Here is a 23,418-nt window from a genome sequence, read left to right on the forward strand (position 1 = left end):
CCAACTGGACTCGCCACGAGTCCAGTTGGTGTGGATGGAACTTCATCCTTCGGCATTTGGTGCGAGGTATCCTCCTGAGGTATTCCCGGAGCGCTATGACATGGGGCTCTTCAAAAAAAGGTGCAAAAAGAGCTCTCATACAAAGCCGGCGATGCATTGGCGACTCCTCTGGTGTTGCAAATGTCCATAGGCGGCGTTGACTACTTTCCATCAGGTAGCACGTCTGCCTAATCGTTAGGTTAAACGATAAAAAAAAAAATGTAAGTGTAGAGCCCATCGATAGAATTGAATGTCATATGAATTTCCCACACTTGTTATTTTGCTTTGAAAGCAGTTCCAGTTATTTATTATTACCAGGAAATTAATACAAAACATATTAATCGGTAATTTTTCGAATTATATTTAGACGTCATGTAATTAAGTTGTTTACTGTAGTTATTTTAATACAGTGTATTTAAATAGTTTTTATTGATTTGTGTTGTATTAAGGAACAAAAGCATATAAAACTTGAAATATTTTTAAATTACTTAAGTAATTATTTTTATCTATCAACCCTTTTGACAATGAGAAGGATTTAGTTTGTTTAGGTTAGTTTACCATGCTAACCAAGTGCAGATTGGTAGAGTTAACACTTTACTTTTGGGAAGTTTAAGAGGTTTCCTTGCGACGTTTTCCTTGTCTAAGTGTGCCCGATTTTGTCTAATCATCCTTTCCGTCGTCGTCGTCGTATAAGTTAGAGTTCCTATTAGTATTTTTGTTTACCTCATCTATGGGTGGTGGATTTTCCTCTGATAGACTTGCCTATTAACTAATTCTAAGCTAAGTAATAAAAGTCTTTGTACGCCTTGTGACAGGAATATGTTTTTGTGTTACTTGTGTTTATGGCATGGGGAAAATTATATTACTATGTTGCTTACGTATATTACAATATTTTCGTAGTAAAATCGCCGTTGCAGATATAAAGTAGCCGCAAGTATTGACGCAAGACGGTTGACTCAACTGTCGACGCAAAAACTCAAGTCGTAAAATCTTCATGTTATTGCACGAGTATTTAGCAAAACTCTTTATATAGTACAGGATAATTCGGACTTCATAGAGTAAGGATAAAACTAAAACTAATTCTAATTAAAACAGCCCTGAAATATAAAAAAAAAAAATTGTAGGACAGATCTGGGAGCTGCGTTATTCAAAACAGATCATGCACGTTGTAATGTAGAGACCAAAGTTTTATCTTCCATTTTTTACTATGAAATAGTGACGTCCGATTATGTAAATAATGGACGTTTTTGTACGACATCCTGACGTTATTGTTGACGCGTGTTAATTACGATTATGTAGCACGAATGGTACTGACATCCGCGGAGGTGGTTACAGAGGACCAAATGTCGCGATAGGACGTTGATGTTATGGTTAATATAATATTTTTATGTTTTCATATTTTCTAAGATGCTCCTACCTATATAAAAAACAAAAAAAATCGAATTTCCCTGTACAATTTTCAAAAGTGATTATCGTCGATTCATGAATATGACGTTTTAAACCACTTCATGACGATATTATTTTAACTTTTTAGCATCGCTAAATTTAGGGATTTACTTATCATAGATTGCTTGAAAATATGTCATATATTTTATTAAATAACCAAAAATCTCTGAAAATCTTTGTAATGTGATCCTGGATTCCATATTTCTGATCCCTTAGGTAAAAGTCCCAATAAGGAATTCCATTGTCACATTTTGAAAAAAAAAAGACTTATTAGTTCTACTTGAATCAAATACATAGTATTGTGTGTAGTGAAAAAATGTATCAATGAGATTACGCTGCTGCGTACGTGTATGATTAACGTGTACAGATTTGCAGAGATGCGGTCACTAATGCAAACACATACCGCATATCACAAATGCCGTCACTCGACGCTTCTTACGTTTACAAACGTCAGGTCACTTGTAACAAGTTGGCTGGCTGATGAATGACACATGGAAATGAATGAGCTTTCTTACTAAGGCCCTTTAAAATTGGTTTGTGTTAAGCTTCTTGGGTTCCGTGTAATAATTAGAAAACAGTGTTCGAGACACCTGAAGAGGGGGATGTTGAGAATCGATTGTATCAGGTTTATAAATGCAAATAAGCAGTATTTATAGATGCAGTATCTATAACTTTCTCTGCGACTTATAAATTTGCATTCTTGACATTTTTTCTTATATACATTTGGTTATTTTGCAAAATCGACAGAATTTGACGGTTTCGGTTCTCAGAACCTAAGATTCTGATTTTTTTATTTACGGTGGAAAGTAATTTCTTTGAAATAGGTTTTAAAAAGTAGCATTAAAAAGTTTTTACAGACATCTTCTCTTCGTATTTTCCCAAGAAAATCCTTTCATGTGATACCCATACCATGGGGGTGCATAAAACAATGTACCGCCATCTTAGCGCGTGTGCCATATTGAATTAAGTATATCGCCGCTAATCTAATCATACATTGTCATCCAGACGAAACGTGTATGCAAAGTTTCATCTCCATCGGTTGGGGTAAACTGGTTTAAAATTCAGTTGCGACATTTGAACCTCAGCTAACGAAGTAACAAGGCGAGAACTGGTAAAAATAAATGAAAATATATTTTGACTATTTTTGAAACTCTGAAAACCGATTCTTTAGATACGGATGCAGTGCAAATGCAGTTTGCAGTTGGTAGGGTCCTTTGTGGTTTGACTCCGGCGGCACCACCGCTACACCTATTTCTACCTAATAACAGCAGTGTTAGGTGCTGCTGTGTTCCGGTTTGAAGGGTGTGGTAAGGGAGACAGACTTTTCCGAGGCGTTCCAGCTTAGTCCTCAGGGGTAGCGGCGCATCTGTGGCCGACCTCAGCTAGGAATATCCTATCTGGGGTTGATTACAGATGTCCATGGGCGGTAGTAGCCACTTACCATCAGGTGGACTGCATGCTCGTCTGCTACTCCTGTATCATAAAAAAGGTGGACTGCATGCTCGTCTGCTACTCCTATATAATATAAAAAAAGCTTAAATGCTTATTAACCATTCGCGCTCATAGATACTGGATTTAATTCTAACAACTCGCGGATTATATCTACTTGATAGTATTCCGGTTCCGGTATTGACCATTGATAAGGCAACTCGTTCTATTCTGTTATCGACATTTAGTGTCCTTAGTTTCTTAGTTTATTTCAAATGTTAACTTGTTTACTATCTGTATATCTAATTTTTGAGACAAAATAACTGCCCACTTATTTTGTTATTATTATTACTTTGGTTTTATTGATTGGTGTAAGGATAAATCCTGCTACTTTAATAATAATAATAATATAATAATAATAATTTTTAATTCACGGAATACATAGCACACACACATGACTAAAAAAACAAGAATCAAAACAAAACATAAACATAAAAAAAAACGAGTTCTTACAATATTAAAAAATAAGGAAGGTACCGCGCTGCGACATAATAAACCCTCAGCCCATGCCATGGTAGTGTAACCAAGGCGCTGATTTTCAGGGTACTGGGTACTAATGGTTATGTTTAACCTTTAATTTTTGGAAATCGTTGTAGCTTGTCGGTGCTACCAGCGTATTGTCTTACGACAGTCTCTTATGCTCCCTTGATCTGGTTTTAAGAACGTGAAACATAAATTAGGACGGAGGCTGCTTGAATTCTAATTTATCCCCAAGTGTAAAATTTTTAACGACTTCAGACTATCGAAACATGGTATGGTTATGGAACAACCGACGTCCATGGTTTTCGTTTCTTAATCATGTGGGCTGCTTTGTTTTTTAGGGTTCCGTACCCAAAGGGTGAAAACGGAACCCTATTACTAAGACTTCGCTGTCTGTCCGTCTGTCACAGGGCTATATCTCCGGAACCGTAATAGATAGAGACATGAAATTGGTACAGATGATGCATAACGATGGCCGCTATAACAACAAACACTAAAAATAAAATATAGTTGAACATTAAAAGGGTTGTCTCCATACAACAAACCGGTATTTTTCGGCATTTTTCGATCTAATTCTTAAACTGTACTAAGAAGACGGTTGAAATTTTTACAATCCGTTAACTAATAACTGGTATTATAATAAATACAAATAAGAACCATAAAACATATTTTAATGTAGTTATTGACGTGACAACGTCTTAAATTAGGTTGCGGCTGGGAGTCACTTATGAAAAAGTGTAACGCCCGGTAACGTTACGATGAGTCACCGAACGAGAGAGAGGCCCGCCGAATGCCTTGCGTCTCTCTCCCACTCAACTATGATCGGTCTGCCGCGCGCGCAGCACTAGAGAATTAGGCGCATTGAATCGGCGCATGCTTGTGTCTCTGTCTTTGTCTTTCTCGAACGTTCTTGGCGTTGGAAAAACAAGAAAGCGTCACAATACAAGTTCACACGTGTGGTTAAAGTATCGTCAGCTGTGTCTGTAGTGAAAATATGGAGTGCTTAGATTCGTCATTTATCATTTACAACAACTACAACAATAAAGGTAAATAATTGTACACTGATATTTCATTATCGTAAACTATGATTGATTGATTAATTGTTAGATTGACACAAAAGTTGAGAAACTGAGTTTATAGGTTATGTCATACTATTGATAAATGTTGATAGTGTTAAGTAAATTATTAGTTTAAAATTAATTAATTAATTAATTATTATTTTACAAATTTTCATTAATTTCAAATTTATTTAGCAAAAATTTGAACCTTCGATCTGAATAAATGTTTTGATTTTCGAATTGATTCTTTAAAATTACAAATATTAAGAAAAAGTGGCAGATATAAGAAAACTTGATTTAAACTGTGTTGAGCAAGAATTTTAACATCTAATTTAAGTAAATGTTTTAATTTTCAACTTCATCATTTACAATTACAAATTTTAATTAATTTCAAATTTATTTAGCAAAAATTTGAACCTTCGATCTGAATAAGTGTTTTGATTTTCAAATTGATTCTTTAAAATTAAAAATTCATCCATTCAATTTCAAATGTTCAACAGGAATCACCACTCTCAAAACAATGGAAACGGACGAGCAAATGCCTTCAACTTCCAGTACATCAATGGAGACGGAGGATATCGTGCCGTCAACGTCTGCAGTACCTTTCGTTGTTCCACACACCACCTCTACCGCCAGAACGAATGCTCAGCGACAACGTGAGTACAGACTACGTCAAGCATTGACCAAAACTCCTGAACAAGTAAGAGCCTTTGCAAAAGCGGCTGCGGAGAGGCAACGCAGGTTCAAGCTACGTAAATCTGCTAACATAGCCCTCACCAGCGGTACGTCAGAGTCACCTGCTTCAACGTCTTGTTCTGTGGTGGAGAGAACAAGCGTTCCTGTCGTGGCGGAGAGAACGAGCGTTCCCCTAACTAACGCTCAACGGCAACGTGCATTCCGACAACGTAGAGCAGCATCTTCTCGGACTGATGTACAACCGAAACAACTATCGACTTGACTTTCGCAAGACACATTACAGCAGAAACACTTCCTTTCATTTCATATTTCTCCTATCATCGTCCTATCCTCAACAAAATCACTCAAATAGGAATTAGTTAAGTTTAAGTTTATATGTACAATGTTTTAGTAAACAAAATATATTTCTATAGTTAAAATTTGTGCAATTCTTATTTTCATTCAATTCCTTGTTCCTATTGTGCAATTTAATTATATTCATATCAATAAATATTCTACCGAGAAAAAGACGTTGTCACGTAAAATCTTCGCCCGTAAAACCGACTTTACAGGCAACCATTTTTTTAAATTTTATTTTACGTTGTTTACGTATTATTCATCATCACCCCAACGCTATCTATTGTTGTATCATATAAAAGTATTGTTGAAAATAATAAAATGAATAAACATTACTAAAGTACGGAAGCCTCCATGTGCGAGTTCGACTCGTATTTGGCGAATTATTGCTAATTGTTTGCAATGTTTACATCATGAAACTTATAAAATCGCTGTTGGATAAAATTACAAACAGACAACAGTTTTATCCTTTTACAGCGGTAATCTATAGTGATAGATTACGCACTTTGGTCTCTTGACTTTTGTATACGCATTCTATTATATAACAGTTATATAAATACTTGACTTTAAACATTTCTTTGGAGTGTACGTGATAGCATATCACGATAACATTTCCATCCACTATTTTTTTGAACAAGGTTCTGCTCGCGATTTAGCATTTGTGCTTAATAATAATAATAATAATAATAATAAACGTTTATTGCCATAATAACACAGTTACAGAAAGAATAAATGTACATTTTACAGTAATACATACATGTATTAATATGACAAAAGGAATTCGGCTCAGCATTGCTGTCTCAGAATCAGGGATTCGAGTAGCGCTGTTTTTCAGCCGCTCCTATAATCCCTGTGGTGTTAGGTGGGATAAGAAGATAGTCAGCCGTCAGTGGGGCATCTCCTGGGTTTTAAAATCCAAGCGTGTATGTGTATGTGTGTGTGTGTGTGTGTGTGTGTGTGTGAGTGTGTATGTACGTATTTGGAGGTTAAATAATGCGTTTAATTAGCATTAAAGAACTTTTTTATTGGTAGATATTGCATGCAGGCAGGTTTCAAATTTTCACCAGCAAGTTGTCTTTTTAACAAAGCAGATTTATATTTGTGTTTAAAGCATTCCGTTCTCATTCTTCTCCTCAAAGGGGGAGGTAAGTCGTTCCAAATTTTTGCTGCTTCAAATTTGAAACAACGCCTGTATCTTGCCGATTTATGAGCTGGAATTTTTAGGAGACCTTGAGAATTTGAGCGAAGGCTCCGGTGGGTAAAGTCGTCGACCCAGTGCAATTTCTCAAATAGGTATTCAGGCTTCTTATTCCAAATTACTCGATGCACTGTACAAGCATAGTGTAGGCTCCTCCTCGCACTCATGTTAAGTATGCCTTTGCTATTTAAGTATGGTGTTATAAATGTTCGCCTAGGGACATCAAAACAAAAGCGAATACAGGCATTTTGTACTCTTTGTATAGCATTTTCTAACTTAACATTTAACCTAGGTCCAAAGATGGAGCTGCAGTAATTAAATTGAGAGAGCACTAATGACTCACAAAGTTGTACGCGTAAATCTGGTTTGATATAGGGCCTAATCTTATATAAGGTTTTAAGTTTATAAAATGCGGATTTAATTTTGCTGTTTGTATGCTCTGAAAATTTGAGCTCTCCATCTAAAATTAGGCCAAGATTGCGTGCGGTGCTTACTTTTTCTAGGGCTACGTCATTAATCTTTATTTTATCTTCACAATCCAGTACATTTTCAATTTGTTTCTTGGTGCCAATTACAATGGTTTGTGATTTTGTTGGGTTTAGGACAAGCGAGTTCTCCATTTACTCCTTTGCAAAGATGTTTAATTGTCACGTAGGTATCGGGGATAGCTCATTTCACTAATGTTAAGTAATTCTCTTAAATAAAATTAAAAGAATAATCCAAAATGATGAAATAGTTTATTAGAACTTTCTGTGGATCATCTCATAATACACTTTAAATTTATGACAATAAAACTGTTTAAACATTATTTTATTAAATTAGCAATAATTATATTACAGTCCAATTGGAAATGTATAATATTCTTTGTAATGTAATTCATATTATGTATGTAAATAATATGTAATGACTACAGTCAGAATACTTAGTTACGCGATAAAACTTCAAATTGCCTACAATCTAACTGGTAACTAACTAACCAAATCTGTGGACAGCGGACTTTTATTTATCTTCGCACTAAACAATATTTGAGAGTCTACGGCCTGAGAAATAATCTTAAACATTTCTTATCTGTTATTGTAAGTCGGCAATACGCCATTTACAACGAACTGTGTAGTTTAAACTCGTTTGAGAGCGAAGGTCGGAACCTTCGAAACAGCCTTGACACGATAAAAATAATTTGCATTAGTCCGTTTGAATAGAAAATGTTTCCTTTTATGACTGTCTGTACACGATCTCGAAATATTTGTTATTTACTTGGTGCTTTATTGTTGGATTTCGATGTGGTCTCGTGACTGCTGTTATGGATGTATGTGTTCCGCTAAGGTTAATGTTATTCTGACGTGTTGGTCTGAAGTCCGAAGTTCGAAACGAAATTAGTTAAGCCAAGTACGAGTTGCACTAGCGCTTAAGTATGCCTTATCATCACACAATATACACCTTTAGTGAAGATTCTGTCTTCCCCTTTATTTTATTTTTTGTATTCATATAATATGTATTATGGATTCTCAGCCGGTTACTAAGTAGTTATTACGATGCCATTATATCGATGGACGGAATAGGCTTAGGGATATGGGTAATTTCTGTAAGCAATCCTAAAATTATTAATTTATTATAGTTTAAGTAACACATGCAGGTGAAGCAAAATTTTCGGACACGTATTATTTAAAACTGTTCCTCGAAATGCTTATGGCATATTATCAAAATTCATTAATCAAGATTATAAAACTAAATGCTAAACCTTGTTTCTAACCGAAATCAATCTCAGTTATATGTCCTTCAGACAAAGTTGCAATTGTGACAATTAAATTATTTATTTCAAACATTTGTAAATCTCGTCGTAAACTTAATTTTAGGCATTTACCGTGAGTTCGGAGACAAATGAATAATGATATAATTACTTAATCGCTTACAGGACAAATTCTACGTCTATAAATATATATGGTAATTAAATTAGCATAAATAAAGTGATAATAATGACTAAATGCGCACGAAGTTTAGGCACTAGCACTAAGTGTTAGTGCCTAAACTTCGTGCGTGTTTCTGTCCTCCGGAGAGCATGTTAAGTAGAGGATCCCTTAACGACAGTTGTAATGATAACAATTTGGATCATTGTTATCATTGGATAGCTATCTTATGATAACAATTGGGATCACTGTTATCATTTGATAGTTATCGTTAAATGTTGTTGGAGGTATTCGGTTTGAAAATAACACGTGGGTTGACTACTAACCCGTACTTTGCTAATCCGCGTCGCAACAGACTACTGTAGGCCAGATGTTGTCAAAGTTGTACCTCCACATACTCCTATTAGATTTTGAAACGGCGAACGCTTTTAGGATACTGGCTATAAAACAAAGTAAAATATTTTATTGGTAGTGTTGCTTCTTGTCTTAAATTAAATATGTTCTAGGGACAATTTTACTATGATTTAGATGACCGTGCTAATCACCTGCCGACAAGTATAAATTTTTTCGCGTACCCCCTGAGATGAACCTGGCGTACTCAAAGGGCGTACCACACTTTGAGCAATGCATCAGACTATCAGTTGTGAAAAGAGACTCGTGCTCGGTAGGTACAACGATAATAAAAAGCGTTTACCCAGACTTGAAAATTCTAAGACGAAGTAACTTCTTTAGGTATATGGCAAAAACCGCGCTGTGACAAACAAAAGCATGAAAGAAATCAGGGGCCCTTTTTGTAAGTGACAAGAAAAGCCATGACCATCGAACCTGTCCAGCGAATCGTAACTGTTCTTCAAACAACATTGTTTATTTCCGCCCATAGTTATTTTTATCCTATGGCCTCCTAATACATCTCGTTGAAATATAACGTTTCTTAACTGTTACCATAGCATTGAGAAAAACAAATAATAATATACCTACGTAAAGCTTGTCGCGAGCAAGTACGTACATAAGGATGGTAAAGTGATCACTGTCTTCAAATGGTATGTTTTACCTAAAGTTTCTCATCGAGGCATCGGCTATCGATATATTTATAATGCCTTATATAGGTGTCTTACCTTACCTTTGCTACGGATCATAGCAGTCCTTCATTCTGCTGTTAGAAGCGAGAACTGGGGCAGTGTCATAGAGACTATTGTGTGACTGTGAACTACCACGCGCCGACGTATTCGCATTATGCTTCGTACCGCTATTTTATTTCTAACACTATTATTGAGCCATGTATACGGAGCTTGTACTGGTTCTCTCAGTACTCAGCTGTCTCTCTGAATGCATGACTCAATAAACCCCCAGATTAAAGTGCCGGACCACGATGTAAGTATGTTTAGTTCCCAGATTGAAGTGTAGTAGAGCGAACAAAGCTGCTTCTGCGGTATAAAGCAGTGACGACTTATTTTTGGGGACTTATTTGGGGTGTAACGTCCCTATATTGTCTGCTACGTTACTATCGTAGCAGTGATAGCGGTTGAAACTTGGCCTCAGTTTGGGGGTCCGAGGTTTGAACCTCTAAGTTATGGGCGTATTGTTAAAAGTCTGAAGGATAACATTAACATGAGGAAACCTGAGAGTTCTATAAAAAACATTCTCAAAGGTGTGTGAAGTTTACCAATACGCACTTGGCCAGCGCGATTGACTATGCTCATAATCCATTACTCAGAGATGAGATACATGCCCAGCAGTAGGACGGGACGCAGTAATGGGAAGACGACGACTGACTAATTTAAAACGCACATTGAAATTTCGAGATTATTGGAAATATTTCTAAAGTGCTCTGAAATTATTAAATTACACAGTAATCTTCCAGTAGGGCTTGTTTTTATCACTTATGACCATAAGTAATAAAATTACATTAAATACATATTAGGTATAATAAATCTTGATAAATTTTTGCTAACCACATTTCGAAGCTTGACTTGATTCGAAAGTATGAAAAAAATACTAAGAATAGGGGAATATTCCTATGGGAACACTATGTTTACATAGTGTTTTTAATGTTTGTGAAGTCTATCGATGTACACTTTGTAGGTATTCATGCTGAACTTCTAGCCTCAATTGTTGCCTCTTAGGATAGTTGAGCATAGCATGGGCGAAGGGCGAGGAGATACCCATGCTCAGAAATTGAAAGTACAAAAGATTGTAGACAGTCGGAAGCTTGAAATTGCTCGATTTCTGTCAGAATGAAAAGGGCTAATGATTAGGCTGTGGTTACACCACGTTAGCAAAGTTTGGATTGATAGCTTAATGGCATAGATCTTTTTTATAGAAAGTTCAGCTTAGTTTACTTGCAACGCTTTCCTTTACCGTCAAAGCAGTGATATTGATTTTCTTAAACGCACAACTGTAATTCGAACCGCGGATCCCCAGCGTGAGAGACCGAATTTCACACCACTAAACTATAGCTATTAGCTTAGCTAGCTATTTATTTGCAAATAAATTAGCGTATTACGTCATCGCTACCGATTTCTACTCAAAATGGGTAAAGTAGAATTTGCGTGTGATTACACGTCAATGCCAACACTTTTTCCACAATTATCACCTTCGATTATCCGCTAAAGTAATATCTATTTTCAGTAGGGCTATTTTAAGATAAGGTCTAATAGTAAAATATAACCTTGTGTTTATTTGTGTTCGTGAATATTAATTTACCTTGTGCGAGTGTGCGCCATTATGAAGCGCAAAGTCTTGCAGGCTCGTTGGTTCTCGTATGTTGTAAAACGATTTGTTAGGTTATGTAATTGTGTACAATTTTAGACTATGTTTATAGTTTAATTCAGTGGTTAAATGTTTGGTTAATTCTATGGTTTGTTATTATTGGGTTTAATTACAGATGTCCATGCCATTTACATGATGTCAATACAGTTTAGGCACAGTATAAGGTTATATATATTTGTACTGTGGTTTAAGCCTCAGAATTTATTTTACCTTAATTACTTTGGCCTTTAGATTTGTTTCTGTTTTCATGAAATTATACTAGGAAGCATTTTATTGATCGTTATATTTTTCTCGGCAATAACTGTAAAATTTCGAAAATTGATAAAAAATAATTAATTGCTAACGGGTTTATGCGTGTGAAAAACAAAGTATGTTTTTGAACGTTATCATCATAATTAAAAATTAAAAAATATATACGAATTCGTTAATTAACATACATAAAACCGTGAAGGTTAATCATACTAATCTATGCCAACATTAATTTACCAACCAAATTACATACGCTCGACATAACAAATGCCGGTCATTATTTTGAAGATGAATTAAAAACTAACTAAAATATTGTAATACCAGTTAAAGCTATTCATTGATCAGTGTTTTAGACGAGTGACTAGAAACACGGTTTAGGACCTTTACGTTCTAAGAGAAGACCCTTTCCCAGAAGTGATACTGTAATGGGTTGACGATGACTTACATTATAACCCATGGTAAAATTCAAATTGCATAGTAAATTGCAATTAGTAAAATTACTGAATTCCTCTTGGTTTTGAAAGTTTTTTGTATTATTTAATATTTTTTAGTAGAATGTCTGCTGTTCTTAGAAATCATCATGGGTCTATTTTTGAAACATTTGAAGAACCGTTACCTATATTTAACGCCGGGGAGATTAGGTTGGTCGATAAGGGGTGAACTATTTTTGTCTTTCTCCTACGAAGATGCAATGTCTACATATTAGGTTAAAAGAAAATGGAACATTATTTCAATATTCATAGTTACTGCTCAGCATTTGTCAGCAGAATCTGGATTAGAATGTACATTCTAAGGTCGTCGATCGCAGGAATTTCTACGTCAGAAGAAATTGCAGACTGTATTGTACTGACAGTACAACTTGGTTCTACCACCTTTCCATAAGAAATTATTCGTAAATTCATTATTAACTCTGACAAAAAATTCATAATTTTTTTGTCGGAAGAATTATTCCCTATTATCCTAATAGATTTTTTTGCAGATATTTTCCCGGAGCTTTAAAAATGCAGTACTAATATCAAACAATTGCAGGTTCGGTGTCCGGCGGCGGTCAGTGGACGCGAGCGCCGCCCGCGCCGCCCCCGGGCGCGGTGGGCGCGGTGGCGGGCGGCGTGGGCATGGGCGTGGGCGCGTCCCGCGGCCGGCGGCCCGCGCAGCGCCACTCGCCCGCCTCCGCCATGCAGATGCCGCACTCGGGGCTCGCCGCCGCCACCGTGCAGGCCATCGCCAACGGCTGGAACCTGCCCGGCACGCTCACGCAGGCGCAGACGCAACAGGTCCTCAGGCTCGCACAGGTGGGTGGAGATGGATTTATGATCATACCAATGATAAGTTGGTTGATGCTGTTGTGACTCCGTATTGTTGTCATTAGACATTACCGTGGTCGGGATTAATTTGGCTTAACTTAGAGTTATTTGCGTATACAACTCAAACACAAGCAAAAGGCAAGTTGGGTTTTCTAGACCTAAATTCCTGCGAATACTCTGTAATAGTTCCAGTGGTGACTTACAACTCCTGGTAAATTTTATTTTAATGCTTGATCCGTAGCCGGCGTTGAGATAATCATGATAATAAATTAATAACAATATTTTAAAAATACATGTTTTCATGTGAAGGCTAAGGCGCGTTAACTGCACAATTAAACTAGTTTATAATTGCTCCATACAACATTTGAAGTTAAAAAATGTAAGGTTAGTTTTAACGTGACGTTGTAAACCGGGACACCGTTAGTTCTGCAGATTCAGATAGTCGTGCAATAACGGAATTATTAGAGAGCGGTTATGGTGGAGAAATGCTGTTATGAACGTGCTCTTATGTTTTTTGGTCTATCGTTAACTTTAAACGACTCGGCACTCTTACTGACGGTGATTTGTTCTAAACTTTTTTTTATATGTACGTACAAAACCAATTTTAAAGGAACAATAATATTTTTCAAAAAAGTACATGTTCTTATGTGCTCGCGTCAAAAGGTGTACTTATGTACTACTTCTTTGGCGTCTTTAATAAAATAAATGTGTGCGTGTATAAATGTGCGCACGCGCAAGAAGTAAAACTATTACGAAACAAAATATATTGCAAAATTTTAGTACGTATTGTCATTATCATATCATGCGAGTACCTAAAAACATTTAAAAATGACTTCGTTGGCAGCCTTTTCTGTAAAACTTGCGACCTTTATAACAATGGTGTCGATTTTAAATTTTAATCTTGAAAAATCACGCTCCATTTTTCCAAACGCTCCATAAGAACTTTAGCAGTTCCTACAACGCGTCAACACATTATAGGAAATCCATAGAACCAATTCACAACACTACCACAGTAGCTCTCCAGCACTTATCTTCCGTCATTTCTGTGATCGGCAGCGAGGTTGTCAAGTATTGCCTCTATCTATTCTGTCTGCTTAACTTTGTGTACAACCACATAGGCACAGTACTGACACTAAGATAATTTTCTATTAACAGTTCTACATTGCTTTGAAAAAAATTTGAACATCATAAATATTGAAAGTGACATTTTATTGGGTACCTATATATAAATCTTTTAAGTTTCTTATATAAACGATAGGCATTGGCCTGTGGCATTGGTAGCTATAGTGTTAGATGTAGACGAATCCTTGACCATGACATGAATGTTTGTCTAGAACGGATGTCGAACCGGGACACTTGACGAGAAAGGCTAGTGCACTAGTGTGGTTCTGTTTGCCGGGCCTTAGCCGTCTGTGTACTGCTGTGTTCTAGATATAGGGATCATCGGACGCAGGAATATCATGGCTTCAGACATTATTGCAAGCTTTTGTTTATTTTGCTTTGTTAGTTCGTATGTCATGTGAGGGTCATATCTTTAAACTAAATTTGAAACCAGTGAACCCTAACGGATTGAGTCAAAGTTTCGTATGCACATTTGGTATATGACAATGCATAAATCATCAACTTGCGGTCCTCTAACCACACGGTCTAGCTCCGGTAGAATACCAATCTTATTTTATAGTTCCCATAGCTATCATCCGGTAGACATGTAATATTTCGTATGGTCCTGTCCTGACAACAGTGACGACAGATATAGATGCATGTAATTCATCTTTGATCAATGTGTGATTGACGGCAGGCATTTAATTTAGCTTCTAATAAAAACTTGCCACGTAAATGGGAGTCCTAACATATTGATTAATAGGGTTGACCGACATACAGAACATTTTAAATAACATTGACGTAACAAACGAATATGCAGACTTATTTTTCTTTTGTTTGTTTACGAGGGGGAAACCTTCAAAAGGTACCCTCTGCCGTGGGAGTGACACGGGGTCATGTGGGATACTTACCGCACTAAAACCTTCCTCGTGGCCAACCTCGGCGCTGTTTGAGGAATCCGGGATCGCAACCGGAGTCCTCTAAGCGCGTTGGCCCATCGGGCTCCTCCCAGGTGAGGCATAAGCTCGCCACATCCTCGATGTGTACAACGGCATTCGGCCACACATATTGCCGTCCTTCCCGGGGTCGCCCTTTTTCCGCCCACTACCCCGGAAGCACCCTTTTAGTCGCCTCCTACGACAGGGAGGGGATACCGTAGCCCTATTCTGGTCCCGGAACTACAGGGACAGCGAACATGCAGCCTACCTGATATTAAGTGGTCTTCACCGCACTTGGATATTTATAACATGCTCCATAAATAGAACAGGAGGACCACCTGAAGCCGAAGACTTTTGGTAGTATTTTATGTAAATCAGCTGACTTTCCACCGAAACGAAAATCCACTTCACAATGCAGGTGTGGCTGTCATATCTTCTCGGTCAAACTATACTTACTGGTTCTATAACCTTTGAAAAATGTCGCCAGTCGCTACATTACGCTGTTGTACATTGCTATTACAAGAAAATAGCGTGTCACATGAAATTGAAACTTAGTTATTTGTATAATTAAGTGAAATTGAACACGGTACATGAGAGCATTTAATTTTTAAATGGTCCGTCGGAACACCTTTTTGACGATCATAATTTTTTACTCACATATTCGATTCTCGAATTACTTGTGATAATGTGGTTCGATTATGTGAGTCTATTTTCTCTTTTTTTACTTGAGTAACCAGTCACGTACATAGAAGATAATAGTCGTCGGTTTTAATTTTTGTGTTAAATTCACGAAAAAAATATCTGCAAAAACATTTACACGTTTAAAGTGTTAAAACATACTGGGTAACTTAGTGAAACAACAGTTCATAGGTATTTTGAGTACACGTGATAAAAAATAAAATATTTTTATTTGAAATTTTCTACGCAAGTTGGAGCAATGAAATAATATGCTTTAATTGCATTCCATATTTTTAGTTTTACGTCACAGCCAAAAATAAACGACTTGATTTTTTATATTTAATCTGTTGCCGTGGAAAATAACAACCGGTTCGTCGTTGAAGTACTTTTAATTTTTAGCTCATTTTGTTTGGAAATTTTTGAGCTTAAACCCAACTCCATTACTTGGTAGGCCAATGGTTATTTATGTAAGGAATAACCATTGGCCTACCATAAGAATGCCGGGGGTATTTTTAGGGCAAAAAACAGTGTTACTACTATGGTGTGATATTTATGTTGTCTGCCAAGGTTACGTGTGGCAGCCCTACGAACCGGTACTTTTTTCTCGAATCCGTTCCAATTCGACCTTGTTAGATGCCTTCTGATATCTCGTGAGATAACCGAGCTATGGGCATGAGTACGAGTATCAATTATGATTATTTGAGGCCATTTTTCCTTATAGGATGAATCACGGAGCTGAATTTCTGATTTCAGAAATCGCTTTTCAAATGAGTAATGACTTAACAATTTACGATAAGTAAGAACTTGAGCAATAGGACAATTTGAAAATTTTAAGGCAAAGGCCGTACTGAAGCGATGTAAAGGAAGCACGGGGAGCGAACGAGACATCCGTATCATAATAATATTTTCATACAAAATATACTGAAATAAATCACTGCTCACGTCTACTCTGCCTCATCATTAATGTAATGCTATCTAGAAATTGGTCAATAGCTGACAATTCCTTCAGCCATTTAATGGCTGTCATGATGTCATTTACGCGGAACAATGCTGACATGCACAGTTAAGTGGTCCAAGAACACGAAATCGAAGAAAAAGTGCGGTGAAATATCGTTTTATTCGAAAATGATCTAAAAACTATATTTTTTTAATAATCCAAACACGAAAATAGATGACAGTGACAATTTCAATTGTCAAAACTGGTTACATTTTCTTGTTAGGAGTGACTAATGTATGCCGTAGAGTAATAAAGTTGTCCTTTGTTCCAGGCGCAAGTAGCCGCCCAGGCGCAGGCGCAGGCGGCCGCGCGGTACAACAACGCCGCGATCGCCGCCGCGGCCGCGTCCATGCCGCAGCATAGGTCACAACACCAGAGGAACGTGCAGGTAATTGTTTTTCTCTTTCACACGCGCACCAAGACGTTCAAACATACACTTAATGAGATATGTTTGTCTCTTTCACACAAAACACACGCGTGTAAAGAACTAACGCACACACGAACTCCTGAACAATACAGTTATGAACGTATTTCATAACTGTATTGTTGGTTTATTTTTGCTGTTTTAATAATTGATTGATAGATTGATTGATTTATTTTATGATAGGTTGATTTGAATAGCCGCGTGCTACTATTCTGACTGGCTGTGTAACCCAGAAAAGACGGCTAAATTTGTCAACCTGACCGGGGATCCAACTCAATTAACCCTCTGTGGAGCAGGTCACTATGTTACGTAGGTTATCTATTTCTGTATTTTAGTTCAATAAAATCTTGGTAGTACGGATGGCCAGTATTTCTGGCCATCGATCCATATTGGAGTGGCGTGGTAACATCCTACGTTTCAATCCATCCCAGGTACGGAGTAAGACACGCCAACAGTAGGAAATAATGGGTAGCAGTTACTAACTTTGGTCTTTATCATATCACGCGGGCTCGTACCTGCGTACGATTATGGTCCGCATGCGTGCCATTTGCATCCTATAATATATTGAATTACCACTTCTTCCGTCATGTACGCCTCGACCATGCGGGCATAGAAAAACTACAGCAGATTCATTCACGCATGTAGGTAACACAGGCATGCGGACATTATCCCGCGTGACAAGAGAAAACTTTTAACTCTATGTTTTACATTCAATTTAGTTGCCTATTCTTGATGAATTGAAGTTTTCAATGTCATGGATATGGCGGATGATTTATGAGGGATTAGGCTTATCTTTGAACAGCTCTTAGGGATTATTAGATATGTTATCAGGGATTTGATTAAATGCATCGAGATAAATTATTTTGTATTATAGTAGGCATTGCTAATACAATAAGTTTATATTGTGTAGTACTAGGAAACGAAATGTATTTTTTACAAAGAAGAAAAAAACATTGTAATACAAAGATTTTTTTAATTAGAATAAGTAGCAAATGAGCATGCAGTGCATAGTTTTTGAAGTTTTCCTGACCTGACCCTTTTTGAGTTTCCTTAAAATTCGTTTCATTAAGTCACAGTATAAGGATCATTAAGTCACAGTATAAGGATATTTGTACCGTGATTAAGTTATGTCGAAAAACCAAATTAATATCAGTGTATTTATCTTATTCTACCTATTTTATTGCTAATATTGTAAAATTTTGCTTTACCTGTTTACCTACGCAAAGGTTGACTAGGGAAAACCCATAACTACTTTATTTATATAGTTTAAATGTAGTTTGTTCCTTGTTCAGAAGTACACGAGTCGACATAGAGTCGATTGTTACAGGAGATTTTAAAATGACATAGTTTATGTTCATCCATAATAAAAAGGGTGCATTTTAAGTTAAAATATATATATGGCCACATAATATATAATTAAGATAGTAATCGATGGTATATATAGCAACAGTGAGGATGAAAATTATTTTCAGAAATTAAACTATTTTAGTTTCAATACAATGAAATCCGCAGTGATTTCTGGGGCCAAATTTTGTGTTAATAATATAATTTTCCTCTTGTAATACACCATGTATCAATCTATCGAATGTTTTGCCTTTCAGAGGTCAAAATTTGACAATCTCTGCCTATTAAAATTTGCCAAATTTCGATGTATAATTCCCGAACTTTGGATAGCGTTAGTACAGCAGTAACCCTATCCTTAAAATTCTAACAAAAACACTGATATACTTTTTGGTGGATACGCCGTTGCGCTCACTAACTGTGCACACGAAATCTATTGAATCTTCAATGCCTCGATAATTTGTTTTGTTGTTCCGTGTAAATGACTTGTATGATTTTTGTTTGTGTTCCGGTGACATATGTTTGTTTTGTGATTCGTTGCAGTTTCCGAACAGTGCAATAACAATGGCGATGGGTCAGCAGCCTCCCCCACCTCTGGTGAGGAGCTCGACCAACACGACGACTATGAAGTGAGCATGTACTTTCATTATTGTTATTCGAGGACCCTCCAGCACTGTCTACTAAACTTTATATATATACATAGGCTGAAATCCCATAGTACATATTAATACCTCTTAGATTTTATCTTGAATTGAAAAGAGTACTGATTAAATTAAGATGTTTCCTTGTCTCCTTATGAGAAACGCTGAATCACTGTGTCTTAGATTTTTATTCTGTCCATTACCACTAACATAATTAAGAGGCTACACTAAAATGATTATACTTCAGTATTTATTTGTTTTTTAATTGATTTTGTTTAATTACTTGTATGTTTGAGGTATCTGCTTGTATTACTGGAGCTCAGTTTATGATATAACATTTGTATGAATGCTTAACGTTTAATGTGACTAGATTGCCACACATTCAACACTCCTCATATTGTTTTCCTAGTATTAATGCGATATATGTATATACGAAAAGACGCACAATGTTTGAAGGTGGTAGGAATCCTTCGTAGTTCGACTCCGCAGAAATCACCACCTTACCTATTTCTGCCTTATTTAAGCAGTGTTAAATGTTGCTGTGTTCTGGTTTGATGGGTGTGATAAGGCAGAGACACATGTACCAGACATTTCAACTTAGTCATCACGGGTAGCGACGCATCTGTTGCCAATTACAGATTGGGTTGTAATCCAATCTGCGGTTGATTATGGATGTGCACTGCATGCTTGTTTGCTAAGTTAACGTTGCACGAATCTCACACTGGCCGCGTCTGAGCAGCCGTACTGTAAGAATATTGGGCGTGTCTGAGGAGATTGAGTGGACGGAACTGACCCCAGCATGTAAACGATATAAGAACAGCTTTGAGGCCGCTCTATGGCTACTATCGTTTGAGTGATAGCTGATAAAGACAGAGGCTGCCATCATTGCTTGAGCTATTTAACACATGCGTAAGTCGCTGCCTTACTTGAGCAATTGACGAGCGGTACAGTATGATTCTACCTTCGATTCTACTCAAGAATCTGTTAACAGTAAATTGGTTACGCGTTCGTTTTGATGCCGGCGGTATATGTGTCAACATTAGTAGGAGTCCCTGGGACAGTTTGACATTCGCGTTAAAAGCCAAAACTACAAGTTGTTCTACAGTAGCCAATTCTACTCAAGAATCTGTTAACAGTAAATTGGTTACGCGTTCGTTTTGATGCCGGCGGTATATGTGTCAACATTAGTAGGAGTCCCTGGGACAGTTTGACATTCGCGTTAAAAGCCAAAACTACAAGTTGTTCTACAGTAGCCAATGGTTGGTCAGTCTAAGCTCAACCCACTGTCCATAAAATTATTTCACATAAGCTTTTTTGTTTTTTTTCGCCCACTTAAAAATAAAACATTGACCAAAACGTAGTCTCTTAATCATACTTGAATCATAGACCGATGAGTCAAATTAATGACGTGAAGTATACGTGTCACTAAAATTATCCGTCTGCCACGCGGAGGGTACTAGATTCGATCCCTGGTCAGACGACAAGAAAAAATAAATTTAGTTTACTTTCTGGGTCTGGGTGTTGATAGTTGGCGTATTTGTCTTTGTGTTTATAACGTTTCGACATTTGTGGAAGCCAACTTATTTACATTGAGGCAATCAACTTGGTCCTCACGAGTGGAACACATCTTTGATCGACTTTAGGTAGAACACCTGTTCTATATGGATGATATAGGAAATATAGTATGAAAATGGAAAACTCATACACATTTAATTGTAAAATATAAGATGTTAAGTAAGGAAAAAGCGTTTTGCCCTTATGCCTCATGCGACTTTCTATCTTCCTGTTATTTAAGTGTGTGTGTGTGTGCGTGCGAGACATGAGATTCGAGCAGACGAGCATCGTGCGCGGCCGGTTGTATAACCTCAATACTGAACGCGCGGAAATATCGTTGAAACTTATTCTTTTTCGTTTTTTGTTTAAATACACGTGAATTAATAATACAATTATTGCATTTGCAATGAAGATTCGAGAAATGGGAATTGCAGCAAGTATGTATAGTACAATCTTAGAAAAGTAAGTTAATGAAATTGTATAACTTGATCAAGTGTTACTGTTTATTATGGGATTCGAATATTTAATAATTATATATATTCCAGGGAACAAAGGAAATCATACGCTCAGCGTCAAAGAGAATATCGAATGAGAAAAAAAATGGAAAAAGGACTTTTGCATCCGAAAAAAAGGCGAAAAACAAACGCTGAAAACCAAAAAACATTCAGGGAGAAGCAAAAAATGATAGAACAAAGTGAAACTGTTATTCTTGACAGGTATCATATATTTCTCATTAGAATAAGGAATAAGAATACTTTTCTTTTAACTTTTAACTGTTAACAATATAAAAAATATAATAATTTTAATTTGGTACATTTCAGAAAAAAAAGTAACGCCGAACGCGCCAAAAGGCATAGAGAAAAATTAAAATCAAAGAAGCAAAATTCTGTACATGACTCTTTACAGTCATCTGAAGAAGATTCATCACAAATCTTATCCATAGAATATAATAAAGAAGAAACTAGAACAAATTGTAAAGAATACGTCTTTACTGAGATTGAAATAGACATGAATCCAATTCAAATATCAGCGAAGAATTCTAGCAAGGAATGAATCCAAAAGTTAAAAGTTCAAAGCGAAACCCCATGTTGCACCATAAAACGAAATCCTTTGGCGATGGTAACTGCCTATTTTCATTATCATATTTATTGTTAATAAATGTATTTTTATTTTTCGAAAATATTAAATGAAACCTTTCGATTTGACTGACTTTATTGGGCATAACGCTTTTTCGTTACGTGACGAAGCGATACAAATTCATCGAATCACATAGTCTAGTCTATTCTCAAGTGTCAAATTCTGGCAATAATGTGAATAGTTATCTTAATCACACTTATTCGTAGGCCGTTTCGATGATGATGAATCATATTTACCACGTCTGTCAAGTACCTTATCAGCTAATCACTAAAACTATCCAGAGAGTTCTAACATCGATCCGATCAGACGATACTAAATGGTAAATTTTGAATTTTAACATAAGTTAGTCATCCAAACAACTTCAGAATTATGTATCGTTTAAAAAACTAAAAGAGTGATCGAATGGAATAGATTTATTGTTTGGATTTCGGTTCGAGTCGATAGAATAACATGCGATGATGTAACACCGAGATTGTTCGCGCTATAACGAAATAGAACGTTTTTACTTTTGCTTGCATGATTTTTAATTTCAAAAATCTCAAAAAACACTTTGTCGTTATGTAAAAGTATTAGTAGTTTCCTTACATCACATTCGAATCGGTCGTATTTCCTAGTGTCGGTGACGAAATATCGCTTTGATGTCGTTCGGATAACGACAAAAAGTTTGATTTTTTTTAAAGTCGCTCATCGGATTACAGTATGTTGCGGTTGAGACACCGACATCCATTCGCCATTGTCTTGATGTTTTACCAATGGTTTGGGTTAAGTGGATATTTTTTTTTCGTCTTATTAGAGTTCCTCTAAAGGGAAATGAACCCATGTAGTAATACTTTTTTGAAAGTTCGTAAGTCAACGCCATACTAAGATGGCAGCGATTATGTCGCATTAATTCTCGATTTCATAAGTGAATCAAAATGTATACGGTTACGGTTCTTCCCGTTTATTGAATTGATTGAATAAATATATATAAATAATAATAAAGCCATAAATATATAGATCCATAACGAGAACAAAATGCATTTTTCTATTTAAAATTTATTATTTGCGATTGGAGCTGCTATTCTTTTATTATTTGGTATTGGTACGGAAACCTCGGTGCGCGAGGCCGACTCGCACTTGGCCGTTTTTTTTTTAACTAGCAACACTGATCTTAGTTTTATTTAAACACGGAATGCGTCACCGCGCTTAATGGCTTTTCTTATTATTTTTATTTTGACATTCTATTTTTGGAGAACTTGTTTTGTGCAGGCTGAGCGTGTTAAACGATACGGATATTTTTACCACTGGATCGTTAAATTAACTTTATATATAGTTTCTTGTCGGGTACACAGTCGAACGTTGTGTATGAGAGTAAAAAAATATATAGCTGTGCAATGATAACGCTTACATACGATGACTGAGCAATATGAGTATTTTTAATCTATTTTATTTTGGATACAGACACTAATTATTTATTATATGTTAATTTCTTGTTTTATTTTAAATTATTAAAGAAATCGATCTATTGATATTTTTAACACCAGCGAATTCGCCATTGTAGTGCGGGTTTCCAATAAGTCCATTACTCCTATTTGAAAAACACCATGGCACCACACACCATAACGTTTTGTAAATACTTTTGGAAGACATTATATCATGTG

At 36.4% G+C, this 23,418-nt stretch overlaps 2 protein-coding genes across 2 annotated transcripts in view; both read left to right on the forward strand.

The window, feature by feature from the left end:
• LOC140749269 (uncharacterized) overlaps positions 1-23,418 on the forward strand; it is a 33,875-nt gene that overhangs the window by 3,888 nt on the left and 6,569 nt on the right. Inside the window, exons 2-4 of the mRNA XM_073082311.1 lie at positions 12,693-12,955; positions 16,953-17,069; positions 18,990-19,075. Of these exons, the coding sequence (XP_072938412.1) occupies positions 12,693-12,955; positions 16,953-17,069; positions 18,990-19,075 (466 nt within the window). The remainder of the gene's footprint in view (positions 1-12,692; positions 12,956-16,952; positions 17,070-18,989; positions 19,076-23,418) is intronic.
• LOC140749270 (uncharacterized) lies at positions 3,379-5,575 on the forward strand. Its single transcript, XM_073082312.1, has 2 exons — positions 3,379-4,499; positions 5,012-5,575. Exons 1-2 carry the CDS (start codon positions 4,448-4,450, stop codon positions 5,467-5,469), a joined length of 510 nt encoding a protein of 169 aa, XP_072938413.1. The 5' UTR covers positions 3,379-4,447; the 3' UTR covers positions 5,470-5,575.

The sequence above is a fragment of the Epargyreus clarus genome, unplaced genomic scaffold (assembly GCF_041222505.1).
Source record: "Epargyreus clarus isolate Ecla_fem2 unplaced genomic scaffold, WU_Ecla_fem_2.2 ptg000017l, whole genome shotgun sequence".
NCBI classification, from domain to species: Eukaryota; Metazoa; Arthropoda; class Insecta; order Lepidoptera; family Hesperiidae; genus Epargyreus; species Epargyreus clarus.